Source organism: Peromyscus leucopus, chromosome 11, assembly GCF_004664715.2.
Source record: "Peromyscus leucopus breed LL Stock chromosome 11, UCI_PerLeu_2.1, whole genome shotgun sequence".
NCBI lineage: Eukaryota > Metazoa > Chordata > Mammalia > Rodentia > Cricetidae > Peromyscus > Peromyscus leucopus.
The window spans coordinates 44,799,389-44,815,400 of record NC_051072.1 but is presented as its reverse complement, the minus strand read 5'-3'; the positions used below and the strand labels follow the sequence as shown (position 1 = coordinate 44,815,400).

Genomic DNA, 16,012 nt, shown 5'->3' with positions numbered 1-16,012 from the left:
CCACGTCAGAGCAGGGCACTGTTTAGTCTCAGAACACGGGGCTCGGGACAGCTCGGCCCTCCTCTGCTTCTGCCTCCAAACAAGCTGATTCAATTTCCTCAATTATAAAGCAATGGTCTTTTAATAGTTCCATTTCCCTTGCAATGAAGCTTTGAGAAGAGTTTAAGAGTCACTTTGGTAATAGGATCTAGCTTTTGTTAAAACACAAAAACAAAAACCACCACCACTACCACCACCCAAAACCCAGCAGCTAAGCGAGGCTGTGGAGAAGCGCGGCTGGGCGAATCCGCCACAGGTGGAAGGCATGTTGGCCTTCAGCCATTCAGTGTGTTTACACAATAAAGAAACCTGAACTGTCAGGAGGCAGGAAGAGAAACTCTAAGGCATCTGGGAGACTGCACAGAGCCAGATCCTATCGGCTCTCCTGTGAAGGGAAATCAATCAGTCTCCACTGAGGTTTAGAATACTCCAAGAGCAGCACGTACAATTGTGCTTCGGCATTGTGCAAGCCTTTTCTAACCCTGAGGATTTCTGAGGCAAGGCTAGGAGCTCTGGAGTCAGGCCCAGGCCTAAACTTCAGCTTTCTACATGAGCCACACAATTCTTGGCCATGGTTTCCTTATCTGTAAAATGGGAATAAGCCGTCCTTACATTTGTCAGGCTATTAGACTCGGTGGGATTGGTAACTCTTATTCCTGCCTCCCCCGCACCCCTAAGGGCACTCACTTATCTGTATTCAGAGAAATACCTGCATTCCTGCTTTGACATTTCCTGAACATCACTTCTGTCTTCTAGCAAGGCTGGAAGGAAGCTCATGAGACTTCCCCTCCACTCTCAGTGAGGGAGGACATTAGGAGAGAGAGAGGAGGCCCTCCTTTTATGCAAGAATACAAACCTTCTGAGGCAGTATTTTCAGGGCAAATGTAATTATACTCTGCAGGATGCTCGTCATCTATGGGTAACGAGAACACGAGGAGGAGAGTGGACTGGCTCCCACCTGCTCTGTGTCCTGGAGACAGCACACACACAGTAGCTTCCTCATGGCTCTCCAGTGTGCAGCAGGGTGCGTGCCCTGCCCAGGACAGGGAGGACATCTGCCAAGTGGACTTTGAGATCTTTCACAGCCCCCGGTGCTCTGCCTGTGGCACACGCTTTGTGTTTTCTGAGGGTGAGGTGGTGTGTGTGTGTGTGTGTGTGTGTGTGTGTGTGTGTGTGTGAAAACCACAATGCCTGTGACAAGAGGCTAGCTGGGAGTGAGGAGGGCCAGTGCTGGGGGTCAGGAGCTAGGAAGGAGAGGTGAGCAGAACCTGAAGAGATCGGCTGGAAACCTCACACCACCCCCCACTCATAAAGACAGAGAAGGAATGCAGAGTGCCGGGCCAGGGAGGAACATGTACTGGGAGCAGTGTGTTTTAGAGGGCGGAACCAAGAGCAAGGTCCAAGATACCTACAACTTTAAGGTAGAGGAGATGCAAAGGTGAGTAAAACAATCTCTTTTGAGAGAGAGAGAGAGAGAGAGAGAGAGAGAGAGAGAAGAGAGAGAGAGAGAGAGAGTCTTCTGACCTAGAAAGGGAGATAAGAACTACATAATTAGGCACTGGGCGTGGTGGTCCACACCTGTAATCCCAGTAACTGGGAGGCTGAGGTAGGGAGATGGAGAGTCTCATAGAGGCTAGCCTGGGCTATATAGGGAGACCTGTCTCAAAAAAACGAAATATCAGGTATTAAGGCTCCAGTGGAAACACAATGAAGACCATAAAAAAAAAATAAAAAAATTAAAAAAAAGACAAAAGAAAGCCAGGCCCAGTGGCCCAGGCACTCAATCCCAGTTCTTTGGAGGCTGAGGCAGGGGATCACAACTTCAAGGCCTTCCTGGGCTATAAAATTGAGTGTCAAGGTTAGACTGGGCAACTTAGTGTAAGCCAGCTTGGTGGTATAGCCCCACAGTCCAGCGGTGGAGCACATAGGAGGTCCTAGGTTCAATTCCTAGACTCCTCCCAAAGACAAAAGAACAACTGTCTGAACTGGCTGGGGTTCAAGACTTGGGAGTCTGTGCTTGCAAATATTTGAGAAGAAATCTGCTGAGCACAGAGGCACATGGCTGTAACCCCAGCCCCTGGAAGGCTGTCCTAGGATGCGCACACTCAGTCTCAGGAAACAAAAAAAAAAAAAAAAAAACAAAAAAAAAAAAAAACAATCCCATCTCTTTCCTTTGTCTCTTCTATCAGGTGAATCAAGGCTGCTAAAGGGTCAGATTTAACAAAAATCTGTGGCCGCACAGGAGTGCGGATGAGCCAGAGGGAGAGAAGTGGATCTGTTAGTGAGGGACACCCAGGAGAAAAACTCCACCTTCTCCCTTATCGAGTATTATGGCAGGACTGAGCCTAAGATCCTGATCTAAGGGTCCTGGTGTTCTTAATCATTAAATTCTCCGAAAGCAATCCTTTTCCAATTCAAACAGAAGTCTTCCTGTGACTCCACAGACTGAAAGCCAATAGTTAAATCAGACAGTCTTGTTCTTTCAGTATTTCTTTCTGAAGCAACACCTGGTTATGCTTCTCCTGATGCAAGAAACAAAGCTTAGAAATTTCTCTCAAAGAAAGACAGACAATTCTGGCTGAACAATATAAACAGCCTTTGAGTCCAATGTCCGTATTACCTCTTAGGAAACTTTCCCACAATGAAGTTGCCTTATTAAAAAAGATGGCCCTAGTTAAAATGCTTCCATTTTTTCAACCCTGTGATTAGGGGCTGGATTTTGAAATTACATTTAGTGAACTTGAAGACATCCTGGAGGAGAACCAGAGCTGGCTGAGGGGCATTAACCCAAGCAGCTCTCCCACTGTCATTAAGACAGCTGTCAGGGCCAGAGAAGTCACATCTGGCGAGACGGCTTCTCCCCGTTCTACTACAACAGACTTTACAGATGTGTGTGTGTTCTCCTCTATGTGTACATGTGTATGAGGGTAGAAGTGAGATGGTTTGCATGTGTGTGCATGTTATGTGTTTCTGTATGTATGTACGTGTATATGAAAGCATGAATGTGAGAGCCCGTGTGTGTGTGTGTGTGTGTGTGTGTGTGTGTTGCATGTGTGTAAGTTGGAGGTCAGTGTTGGATGTCTTCATCAGTCCCTCTCTATCTTCCTTAGTACTTGAAGCAGGTTTCTCACTAACCCTGGAACTCACTCGTTTAGCTAGATGGCCTGGCCAGTGAGTTTTATGGATCCATCTGCCTTTGTCTTCAGTGGTGGGGTCCAGGTGTGGGTTCCTGTGCCTGGCTTTTATGCAGGTGCTGGAAATGCCAACTCATGTCCCCATGCTTGCAAGGCAACGATTTTTACCAACTGAACCACCTCCCAAGCCTGAGTTAGGGACAACTTAATAACCAAATTAAGTAGCTCAAATGTGGTGTTTACTTATTAGAAAGAATAATATGAAGAACTACAGAGAAAAAAACATGGGTAGCAGAGCTGGGGTCTGTGACAAGACAGTGGCCAATTCTAACACTTGGAGAGAGGTCCCAGAGCAGGAGACGACTGTACCATGAACAGTCACCGCTGCTGTTTGGTGTTCGGAAGGCTGCAGGCTGACCTTTGACCTCCCACGTCTGGTCTCCCAGTGAGCAGCATGCCCTCTACTGCTTCTGCTCACCAGGGTATGAAACAGTGCTCAGGGCAGACCCTGGGCTTTGTAGGACAGGACAGCAGAGAAAGCCTGGACATGTGCTTCTGTAGAGTGTGACCAATGTGGTCTCTTGACCCAGCCTCTCCAGAGCTTGGGCTGAGTCCTCACACCTCCTGCTACCTTCTCAAAATGCTGCAAACACGTTGGGGAGTGTGAGGCCTTGAGCCAACCGAGTTTACCTGACAGCCCGTGATGGATGGTTCCCATGACTTCAGACCAAGCGGAGCATTGCTTTCTACTATAAAAATTCCTATTGTTACTCTGCTTACGTAACCAGCATCTCTGTGTGAACTGAGGGCAACACAGCCCAGGTAAGGTCACCTTCTGCAGAGCTGGCAATGGGAAGACTGAGCTCACACACAAAACAAGCAGAGCCTGGTCCACTGTGCTGAAGAACAGTGCTTCTCTTTCTGTTTATCTTTGCACAGTTGTAGGAACAATGGGAGCTTTTTCACAGGACAGGATTATCGTGCCAAGAATTTTTAATTTTTGATAAATATTTGTATTCTGTAAGTCAGGTGCTAGAGTAAATATTTGTAAAACAAAAACAAAGCAAAGCAACCCTACAAAAACAAACAGCATTCACTACCGGGGGGAATCAAATGGCTGTTGGAAAAGTGGGTTCTAGAATGTGCACACACAGTGAGGAGTGCGAGGGTGGGCGGGTGTGGGGGCCTCTCCTTGGCTTCTGGAGCCAGGTTTGTGATAGCAGGGCCGTGACAGATGACGGGATTCTTCACAGCATTGGAAAGGAAAGGGGAAAGATGTGGGAAGGTTAAATTCAAAGCAGCCTCCTTTCACAAGGAGTAGACTACCACCGCAGACCGCCACAGCGTCCACAAACACAGTGGAGCTGGACGGCCTTTCTAACAGCCAAGGGAGCAGCTCCCCCTCGTTGGGATCTTTCTTCTCCAAGTTCACTCCTGTCTTCGCCTAATGAAGAGCAGCCTGGCTGCCTGCCAAACTACAGAGCCCGAGACGAAGCACAGGGAGACCTGATGGCAGGGTTGCTTCTGCAGGATGTGCAAGCAGTCTGAGATCCACTGGGATCTCCAACGTGGCTGCCACTTTGACAGCTGGGAGAGTGCAGGGGCTGAGATGTAGCCAGATGAGTGGAACTGCAGATGCGGGCTCAACTCAGGGAGTGTATGCTTACACCAGGAAGCCTCCCAAGCAACGGCAGCCAGAAGGGGGTCACACTTGGACCTTTCCCAGCCTACCTTTCCTCTCCTTGAAACACTTTCTGCTGGGCTTGGTGGTGCACGCTTGTAACCCCAGCACTCAGGAAGCTGAGGCAGGAGAATTGCTATTAGTTTGAGGCCAGCTGGGGTTACATAGCAAAACTGTCTTAAAAACACTAAAAACCTTTTCCCAAACATCCCCCAACAACCTATTGTGTTCTGAGTTCTACACCAATCCACGAACTATATAAAGTGAGAAACTGCAACACAAATTGCTTTTCACCCCAATATCTGGCTCCGAGTTCTTTTTTTTTAATTAATAAGACCATTTAGCAATTCATGTTACAAGGGACAGTTCCATGAAAAGAAGAGAAATGTCACCTGAGTCCTTCAAAAATCTCACCGCCCCACATCATCAGCATTTTGGTGTGCTTTTGTCCTAACCACATTTTAAAAATATTGTGTAAAATCCTTTACAAAGAATATTTTCTGCCAGGCGGTGGTGGCGCATGCCTTTAATCCCAGCACTCGGGAGGCAGAGACAGGTGGATCTCTGTGAGTTCGAGGCCAGCCTGGTCTATAGAGCTAGTCAAGGACAGGCTCCAAAGATACAGAGAAACCCTGTCTTGAAAAACCAAAAAAAAAAAAAGAAAGAAAAAAAAAGAAAAAAAAAAAAAAAAAGAGTATTTTCATTTTATGTAATAGTTATTCCAAACAATCCAGACATAAGCCAAAGTTTATCAAAGCCTTTCCCATGTGCCCAAGCTCACAGTTTTGTTAGTAAGATGGAAGGGGGTCACTCTGGTTGGATAATCTAGAAGAGTTCATCTATTTTAGACTATTTATGTGTGTGAGTGCTTTGTCCATTTGCATGGATGTGTAGTGGAGCACATGCAAGTCTGGGGCTTGCAGAAGTCAGAAGAGGGTGTTGGAGTCCCTGGAACCGGAGTTACAGATGGTTATGAACCATTAACTATGTGCTGGGAACCAAACCTGGGTCCTCTATAAGAGCAACACATGCTCTTAACCACTGAGCCACCTTTTCAGCCCCATGAGTGGCCTTTTAAGTGGGATCTTTTAAAGAACAGTATGATTTTTAAGAGACACAGAGTTTTTTAAAAAAGCATACTTTGTTTTGAAACAAGGTCTCATGAGGCTCAGACTAATCTTGAACTTGTTATGTAGCCAAAGATGACTTTAAACTCCTGATTCTCCTGCCTCTACCTCCCAAGTGCTGGGATTCCAGATGTGTGCTGCCATTCTAAATATAAGCAAGACATATATTTAAAATGGAAGGCACAGAAAGAATAAATGGGTAAAGGTGGGCAGAGCTAAGAGAACACCCCTTTACTTCTGAGCCACATTCCCGGCTCAACTTTCCTAACAAAGGGGAAACTTGGACTGGGTACAGAGATACATGCCTGTAATCCCCAAAGTCAAGGAAGATGAGGCAGGAGGTTCATGAGTTTGACGCCTCCTTGCATTAGATAGTTAGACTTGGGGATGGGGTAACAGGGAAGAGAGGAAAAGGTGAATTTACTGAGAGGCTGGGGGTTTGGGGGGTGGACTGAAAGAAATCAATAAAGAGAATGGGGGAGAAGAACACTGAATGACCATTCAGGCTAGCCAGCATCCCTCAACGGTGGGGCAAGTAAATGGACTCATACTATCTTCTCCAGAGGACCCTGGGGAGGGCACCATCTCAACATGGGAAGGTGGGGGAATAAGAGCTCCACGCATGCTGGAATTCATGCAGAAGTTAGAACATTAAATAAGAGTCAGAATCAGACTGTTGGCTGGGTGATAGGATCATAGATGGAAGTTTAAAGAGAGCCGCTGGGCGAGGTGGGATGGGAGGAGAAATGCTTGGAATTAACAATAAATAGTATGGTTAGCCTGGAGGTATTTTCTGGAGGGAGAAACAGGGAGGAAACGGGCGCCTAAAATACATATTTCAATATGTATGCAGAGAGGCACTACTGAGTCTAGAAACAAAAGCCCAAAGAACAAGTTGGCTGATTGAAATAAGCATTGAGAGTTTGATTTGGGCAATTTGTTCTAATTTCTGAACCAAACAGAACTTGGAAATACGCTGGAAATAGACCAGCCTTAGACATAACTGACAGTCGAGTCTTGGATGAGCAGGGAGGCTGGGGTCTGTAACAGCAAGGCTTGGCGGCAGCCACCTGGCGGATGGTCACCTCCCTGTGCATGGGAAGGAACGGCTCAGACTAATGAAGCAGCTTCAATTACCCAAAGGCACTTAGGTTACAGACTGTGCAGTAGGTGGAGTACACCGGCCACAGAAAGAGGGTGCCTCCCACAGAATCTGTACAAAGAAAGCTGTAAAGACTATCAGAACACAGAGACTATTTACATCAGGAAGAAGTTTACCTTTCTTTCTCAACCTCTTATAAAACAGAAACACTGCATGGCACATGTCAAAACTAGTAGCTATAAACTCTCAAGTGCATAAACAAGGCTTTGAATTTTTAATTATGCAATATACTGGAATGTTAATAAGCGAGAAAGCGCAGTAGGTTTTTTTCTTTAACCTATAGAATTAAGAGTTAATCACTTGTACACTGAAACTTAATGATGTATGATGATTTGAGAAGATGCCAGGCCTTGAAGTTAAAAGCTGCTGCTGTGTCTCCTACTCTAGCTGTTCTAAGTATTTTACACTTGAAGCTAAAGGAGAGAGAGTGACCACACCATTAACACAAGGGGGTAAAAAAGCCATACTATACCTCTGGATTCATGATCCCTTCTTTTTTAAAACAGCTGTAAAACATGTCCATGGAAAAGACTTCACTCCAAAGATATCCATAATATTGGCCATCATACCCTCCGGCCAAATGTCCAAAAGTAGCTGGCATATTTGTGCCTTAAAAAAGATACATTTCAATCAGTATGATGGAGGATGCTAATTAATCAGGTTATGAGCTAGCTAGCTTGCCCTTGGGGAGCCCAGCTGTGAGGATAGAGTGAATGAATGATAGCGTCTCACTGGCTGGTGTGTACCCTTGGCCAAGATGTTTGCAAGCCTTTCTCTGATCAGCTCTGAAATGCCTAACAACAGTTTCTGAAGCTTTGTCCACACGGGTCAGGATCTCAAAGGGGAAATCAGACCTCAACGCGAATGTGCCTTGAAAATACTCAACAGATAACCCTACCTTTTGTTTGAGCCTCTCCCCTACCCACCTCGACCCCTGCAAACCAGGAGCTGGGAATCAAACCCAGCCTAGCACATGCTGGACAAGCACTCCAATGCTGAGCTACAAACCCAGCCTCCTGCCACACTTCATAGTATCCAAGAGGACTCTAAATAAAATGGCATTTGTGTAGTTGGTAATTTCTGCAAATGAAGTGTTTTGAAAAAAGATTTACCAAGTGAGTCTACACATGGCTTCCTTAAGGAGAGTTCTGTCAGAGACACAATGCTGTTCCTTGGTTATAAGGAACAGATCAGGAAGTGAGGCCTGGATGATTCAGTGGCCCCTCTTATCTTATTCTCCTCCATAACTGTGTCTGATTCATTTCAGCAACAATTTCCTCGGTGAAAAGGTTTACTTTGCAATCCCTGTCCAAATGCATACATATTAGCTGGCTTAAAAGTACACAGGTAAGTTTAGACTCACATTCTAACAAGCACTATAAGCACTGAGTTAGAAACCGCCAGGCCAAAGCTTGAGCTGGCCTTAGACTCAGAGGTGAAGGGGTTCCTGCTTCCCCCTGAAATGCCCCTTCTGCCAGCTTCCTACTGACAATCCCAGGGAAGTCTTGGTGCGCACAGGGAGGGGCGGGCCGGGCAGGGGCTGCCAAACGGGAATGGCTGTGCTCTGGGGCGGAGGCCAATTGCTCACGCCTGATCACACTGAAATGCTGGGACTCGGGAGCCACCTCTCCTTCGAGCACATTTGGACAGGACAACGCCTAAGGCGGTGTGCTTATCTGAAAGCTACGGGCTCCTTACTGAGAGCAGAAAGGAATGAACTGAGGTTGGAGGAGCTAGCTCCACCCACCTGCAGGGTGAAGGACACTTTGGTTTCACAGGAAAAAACGAACTCAGGTGCTACCGCTTCATACCTGGTGTGGCTGCAACTCCTAAAATCTCGGCGCAGTACTTGGCATATTCGCTCGCGGCATCCAGCGACGCGTTGGTATGGAGAGACTGATCAACTTTGCTCAAGACAATCTGGCGCAGGGTCAGAAGACCTAAGGAGGTTAAGAGTGTTTGCACAATGTGTTGGAGAGAGAACTATGTGTTCTGATACCACAGGTCGGAGATTTGAAAACTGATTCCAGAACCACTCATCACGAAAGGGTAGCAAGGTGAACGGGCAGCCCGGCCATCTAAGACTTAGGAGACTTCTCTCTCCGAGAGTCCCAGGCATCTCCATGTCAACACACTCAAGTGTTCTTCCCTCCATGAACCAGCACTCCTGGGGTACGTTCTCAAAGTAAAAATACGTCTGGCCGAGGGGCAGCCAGGGGTTCCGCACTAAACAGCCCCTGCATGTTTCCCTTCTGTAGCATGCTGACTCATACCTGTGTTGACCAGTCTAGAGGCGACGAGCTTCTCAAGCAGCTCATCTGTGATAGGGCTTCCATCTTTATAATGTCTTGACAGTTTCCGCAGGGATTCAATGTCCCACACCCAGTTTTCAAGCATTTGTGATGGGACCTCTACAAAGTCGGTTTCCACATTAGTTCCGCTAAATCGTGCAAAGTCAGTCTAGAAGGCAAACATGAAAGTATTTTTAAAAGCACTGAGTAGAACTATACATGCAACAAATTTACACGAAGTAAAACCAAGGCCCACCACAACCGAAGGCAGAATCACTTTTGTTGGACGTAGTTGTACGTAGGTCAGTGGCAGAGGGCTGTCTACTATGTGTGAGGCTGACCCCAGCTGGGGGCTGGGGGAGAAGGCAAACGCTTTCCTGGGATAAACAGTTTCTCCCCAGCTCCTCCTCGCAGTTGGTTACTCTTGTTTACTCGATACATGCCTCTCTGGGCATTCACCGCTGTTGCTCAACTCCTTCAGTTCAGATCAGTAGGAGAGTTAAGTCACAACATTCCAGACCGATTGTGTGTGTGATGTGTGCCCTGCTGTGGGAAGCCTGAGCTGGACCTCTCAGATCAAGTAGAGAAAAGAAGCCGGCGGCCTGGAAAGGGGGCCTGCAAACGCAAACGAGCTGCAAGTGGGTGAGCCAGTGTGAAGAGAAAGGAGAAAGGAGCAAAGCCGTGCCCGGAAAGTTCAGGACCTCTGTGGCGGAAAGAAGGGACTCACTCAGGGGGCCTGGGCTAAGAGTTCTAAATCCCGAGGTTCAAACACTCTTGAGTCAGATGTAAAAGCTTCCAAGGGAAAGGCAGATTTCTCAGAACAGTCTAGTGGCTTGTTTTCATTCATTTTTTTTCAGGCTACTGTTTTTAATCATCACGCCATACACAGAACACTTGCAAACCGTTAGCAGCAGAGAAGAGTCAGTGCTGACCCCACAGGGTCACATGGGCGAGGCCCTCCTGTTTCCCTGTGCCTCAGTCCTCACACCCCAGCACTCTCCCGGGCTTCCTCACCCCGGGCTCTACAAGGAGGGGACGGGCAGAGGACTTAGCCACGGAGAAGGCAGCAGATGGGGTGCCGAATCAGCAGTGTATAACCATCCTGCTTTTGGCCCAGGGCACAGGCACAGATGTCAAAATGACGACGGCACATTCTGCCTTCCTCTCTATGCAAAAACACGCTCTGCTTGGCTTCACATTATAATTGTGCTGATTCTAGACAGGGAGGGCTGCAAAACAGGAGGTCTAAGGGAAACGCTTCGGGAGGCACCGGGCTTAGGGTACCTCTGTTGACGACGTCCCCTTCCCCCAGATTTGTACAAGGAAAGAGGCAAAGATCCCTAGAAACAAGAATACTTTGCCTCTTTCTGGAACGTAACATTTTAAGATTACATCCACATTACGGGTAAAACAATAGAATGCAGTATTATAACAGCCAGTGCCCAGAGAAAGCGTTCCCATGGCAGGCATTAGGTCTAGCTCTTACAGGAACAGTATGATTTAAACCAAGAAGCTCAGGAGAGAGTTCAGTTGGTAAAATTTCTGCTGCATAAACACAAGAACCCAAATTCGCTCACCAGCACTGCCAGCATCATAAACAGGCAGGTGTGGTGGCGTGCACATTTGTAATCCCAGCAGGTGTGGTGGCACACACACACTCGTGATCCCGGCACTTGGGAGGCGGAAAGAGGAAAGGCTTGCTAGTCAGCCAGCCTAGCCTAATTGGAGAGTCCCAGGTGTCAGTGAGAAACTGTCCCAAAATAAGATGGACGGCTACTGAGGAACCATACCAGAGGCTGACCTCTGGCTTCCACACCCAGGTGCACAAATGTGCACTCGCACACACGTGATCATGTGCGCGCATTACTGTATGATGTAAGTCCTAGTACTCCTGTTGGTGAAATAAGGAAAGTGAAGTGTAGATAAAATAGCAGAAGTAGGACTCAGAACCAGATGGCCCGAGTCCATAACTTAAAATCTTCACAACACTCTAGTCCAGTGCATCTTATTGTACAGAAAAACAGAGAAAAGGGTTACATTATGGTATTTCAAGAGTGACTAGATCTTTTGAAAGGGGGATCTTAAAAAAATAAAAGTCCTTTACCAAATTTATCTTTCATGTGAAGAATTAAAGTGCCACTTGAGTATGTTCCTGAAGAAAAGGGAATTCCTCCTAAGACTGAACAGGAGGCTGAGGCACACAAGATGAAGCTTTGCAACCGTCTATTCTGAAGCAGAGATGCTAACTTCACGGTTGTATGAACCAGAGCTTTTAAGCAAATAGTAACAGTGCAAACAAGGGGAAATCATGCCATCAGCTCCCACCACACAGGACAAAATTAGAAGCTTTGTAAATCTTGCTTGTGGGAAGATTTCTAAGTCAGTATTCGCAGATGTGTACATGTAGACACACATACACAAAGACAGAGACAGACGGACAGATTGACACGCACGCACAATGGGGGCGGGGAAGGGTTTGTTCAATATCCAGGAAAAAGCATGAACAAGTGAGTAACTCATGAGTTAGAGCTAAAACTGGACAAATAAGAGTCAACAGTTATGTCACCAGCGTGGAGAAGAGAAGGCTTATTCTACCCGAGGCCTGCTGCAGTGGGGCAGAGCACTGCCAATGGACGAACAGATCAACAATGTCCCTGGAGAACAAAAGGAAATGTTTGCAAGGAAGGAGGAAAAGCTAAAAATAGCTCGCCTGCTTACCAATTTCCCAAAAGTCAGCCATGCTGCCTCTCTGTGAGCGCTCTGGGCAACATCATTTAAGTATTTTTTTTTTTTCACATGAGGACAAAAAAAAAAAGCTGATAAAATTCAAAAGCCCAATTTCCAACAAACAACTAAACTCCCAAGCCAAAGGACCCCAGTCAGCACACACAGGGACATGGAGACTTTGGCTCTGCAGGGGTGGGGCCTTGGCACAGGACTGTGGAGTGGCTAACTGTCACACGTTACCAACCACACCACTTCCCAGAATTCCCTAAAGTAATTCTCTGTTGCGGAATCATCTTTGTGTACACTATGAGGATGCGTCACTCAGATTGGTGTAATAAAAAGCTGAATGGCCAATAGCTAGGCAGGATTTTTCAGGGCAGAGAGGACACTGGGAAGAAGGGCAGAGTTGCCAGCCGGAAGCAGAAGAAGCAAGACATGTAGGAGAAGAGGTAAAAGCCATGAGCCACGTGGCAGCACGTAGATGAATAGAAATGGGTTAATTTAAGTTAAAAGAGCTATTTAGAAACAAGCCTAAGCTATTGGCCGATCTTCTATAGTTAAAAGAAGTCTGTGTCATTATTAGGGAGCTGATGGTCCAACTATATTTCTCTACATGGTTCTCAGCATGGTCAATTTGGAGATGTTGAAAATAATAGTTTGGGAGCATGAAAGCTAGCCATGTTCATCTGTCTCTTGGATAAAACTAAGTTTTATGCCGCCCCACAAAACAATCCAATGGACAAATTGGAGCAAGCCTGTTGCAGAAAATGTTTTGACCATAAGAGCCTAAAAAACAAGGTTAGTTTAGATTTCTGTTTGGACAGAGATTTTTGAGAGGAATAAAGATACCTAAATATGGGATTTTTCTTTCTTTCTTTTTTTTTTTTTAGTTTTTTTTTTTTTTTTTTTTTTTTTTTTTTCTTTTTTTTTTTTTTTTTTTTTAGAAACAGATTTATTTTATATGTGTGGGTGTTTCGCCTGTATGCATGTACACACACTACATGACGGCTAGAAGAGGGTGTTGGATCTCCTGGAACTGGAGCACATACAGATGGTTATGAGCTACCACGTAGGTGCAGGGAACTGAACCTGGGTCCTCCACAAGAGCACCATTTTTACACAATTAAAAGCTGACACAGAGATTACTTTTTGTTTTTTTTTGTTTTTTTTTTTTTTGGTTTTTGGAGACAGGGGCTCTGTGTAGCCTTGGCTGTCCTGGAACTTTCTCTGTAGACCAGACTGGCCTCAAACTCAGAGATCTGCCTGCCTCTGCCTCCCAAGTGCTGGAATTTAAGGTGTGTGCCACCACCATCCAGTGAGATTAACTTTTAAATTTATACACTCAAGTAAAATGAAACAAACAACTAAATTTGTTATGTGAGCTTTTGCAACATTTAAAGGCCAAAGTATTATGGGTTATTATTGTCTAATTAAGAGACCAGCTCCCTTTACTGGTTACAACCACAGACCATTTTTATGATAATAAATTCCAAGCCAGAGAAAAGGCAACTCGCCAGGCGGTGGTGGTGCACGCCTTTAATCCCAGCAATCGGGAGGCAGAGGCAGGAGGATCTCTGTGAGTTCGAGGCCAGCCTGGACTACAGAGTGAGTTCCAGGACAGGCTCCAAAGCTACACAGAGAAACCCTGTCTCCAAAACCCCCTTCCCCCCCAAAAAAAGAAAAGGCAACTCTTGGAATGAGTGGGTTCAGTGTGCCTAGGAAAACTGACAGCCCTCAGGAGAAGTGATCTTGGCTGACCCAAGCAACCCGCTGCTGATTTAATAGCATGTCGTCCATACCCTAATCTTTCTGATCTACCACAAGTCTCCCGCTAATGGAGAAGTTGATGTAACAAGGCATTTAACAACAAGTGGCCACGGTCTGTGATGGCTAAGAGGCCACAGTTTTATCTTCCCATGTATCTAGCCATCACTGGAAAAAATAACAGAAACAATGAAGACATGAGTCACAGTTCCTCTTTTGTTACTCTTCACAGCACTCCTGCAGTTCAATAGGTCATCATCCTACCGTCGTCTGAGGACACAGGAAAAACACACAATTTGGAGGGGTCTTGAATGTCATAAATGAAACACATGGGCTTGCCTTCACACCGCCTATACTGTCTTAAGTAGGCACTTATTTAAACTTTTCTTTTTTAGATGAAAACAAATAAAAGTTCCACCTAAACTCAAATGCTGAGGTCAGTGAGTGAGCCCGCTCACCACCCTATTCCAGCACATGCCCACAGGAGACAGAGCTCAAGGTCTGTACTGAGGTGTAAGAACACGCTGTGTGGAGAATCTCTCTAACCCAGGTATTCAAGGATCGTTTTATGTTCCACCTGACCTAGCTTCCAGCCTAAGCTTGTCTCTCTACATTCTTTGAATATTTAACATTTTATTTGTCTCACTCTCTTGACAATATTAGACTTTCAGTTTTTGGATTCTTGCCTTTCATGTCCTTGAACTAAATCTTAACAATTCAAGATATTCTAACTACTTATTTTGAATTCTATCCTATCATTCTTTGTATATCACTCCCAGGGGATAATCCATAATTCTGCTTTTAAAGAAATCATCTGCAGAGGGGTGGTGGCGCCCACCTTTAATCCCAGCACTCAAGAAGCAGAGACAGGCGGATCTCTAAATTCGAGGCCAGCCGGGTCTACAGAGTGAGTTATAGGACAGCTAGGACTAAACAGAGAAACCCTGTCTTGAAAAACAAAAACAACAAAAATCATCTGAGCATTCTTCTTAAAAACGACAACAAAAATCCTTTCTCTAATTATTTAAAAAATAATAATACCGGGGCTGGAGAGATGGTTTAGTAGCTAGGCAGACTCAATGTTTTTCCAGAAGACTAAAGTTCAGTTCCCAGGACCATGCTGAATGGCTCACAACCACCTCATAGAACTCTAGCTCCAAAGGACCTGATGCCCTCTGCTGGCTTCCACTGGCATCCATACTCATAATGACAGACATATAAAAGTAATTTTTAAAAAGCTAAAAAAGCATATATAGAAATTATAGTAAACAAAAGAAATCAGCAAAATTCCAAATAAATATTATACACATTCACATTTTGGTTTATGTTATTAGTTAGGATTCATTCTATGCTAACATATATGTAAACACTTGTATACACATTAAAAAAAAAAATCAACGAGCGGTGGTGGCACATGCCTTTAATCCCAGCACTCGGGAGGCAGTGGCAGGCGGATCTCTGTGAGTTCGAAGCCAGCCTGGTCTATAGAGTGAGCTCCAGGACAAGCACCAAAACTACACGGAGAAACCCTGTCTTGAAAAACCAAACCAAACCAAAAAAAAAAACCTCCCCCAAAAACCAAAAACCAAACAAAAAAAATCTAAACAACAAAAAAGGAGAGATCCTGAAGGAAATCCTGTCTGATGTCTCGGTCACAAACTCTAAAAGTTCATGGGGAAATGTGAAAGGAGACACTCACGCTTTGCGCTGTTATTGGAAGAACTTCTAATAGCTTAGGAGGAAGAAGTCCATCCATGAACAATCTCTGTATGGGAGAACCAACTCAGACCACATGCACACCGCTGCCGCTAGAGCACAGCTCGCGAGTGCAGAGCAGGCAGCAGATGCCGGAGCATGCCGGGCTGGCTGCCTTTGGGCAACTTGTGCTAAGATCCAAGAGCCTTTTCACTTAGGCAGTGGGGACAATAATGTAGGAATCACCTAAGGGAGAGCGCTGTGTGGGAACAGTGCTGGCCTGGCACACTCAGGAGGTCTGGGCAGCTTTGGCTTCTCTTTTGTGTTTCTAAGGCAGTGGCTTGTGACACAGCTCAAGATGGTCACAAACTCACTATGGGACCCATGCTGGC

The 16,012-nt window shown here is 45.8% G+C and overlaps 1 protein-coding gene across 2 annotated transcripts in view; it reads right to left on the bottom strand.

Annotated features, from left to right (window-relative positions):
• The window catches only part of Nln (neurolysin), a 102,199-nt gene that overhangs the window by 7,853 nt on the left and 78,334 nt on the right, over positions 1-16,012 (bottom strand). For both annotated transcript variants that reach the window (XM_028883826.2, XM_037209456.1), the window contains exons 10-12: positions 9,417-9,603; positions 8,955-9,083; positions 7,616-7,752 (exon numbers count right to left, since the gene is read on the bottom strand). In XM_028883826.2, coding sequence (XP_028739659.1) covers positions 7,616-7,752; positions 8,955-9,083; positions 9,417-9,603 — 453 coding nt within the window. The remainder of the gene's footprint in view (positions 1-7,615; positions 7,753-8,954; positions 9,084-9,416; positions 9,604-16,012) is intronic.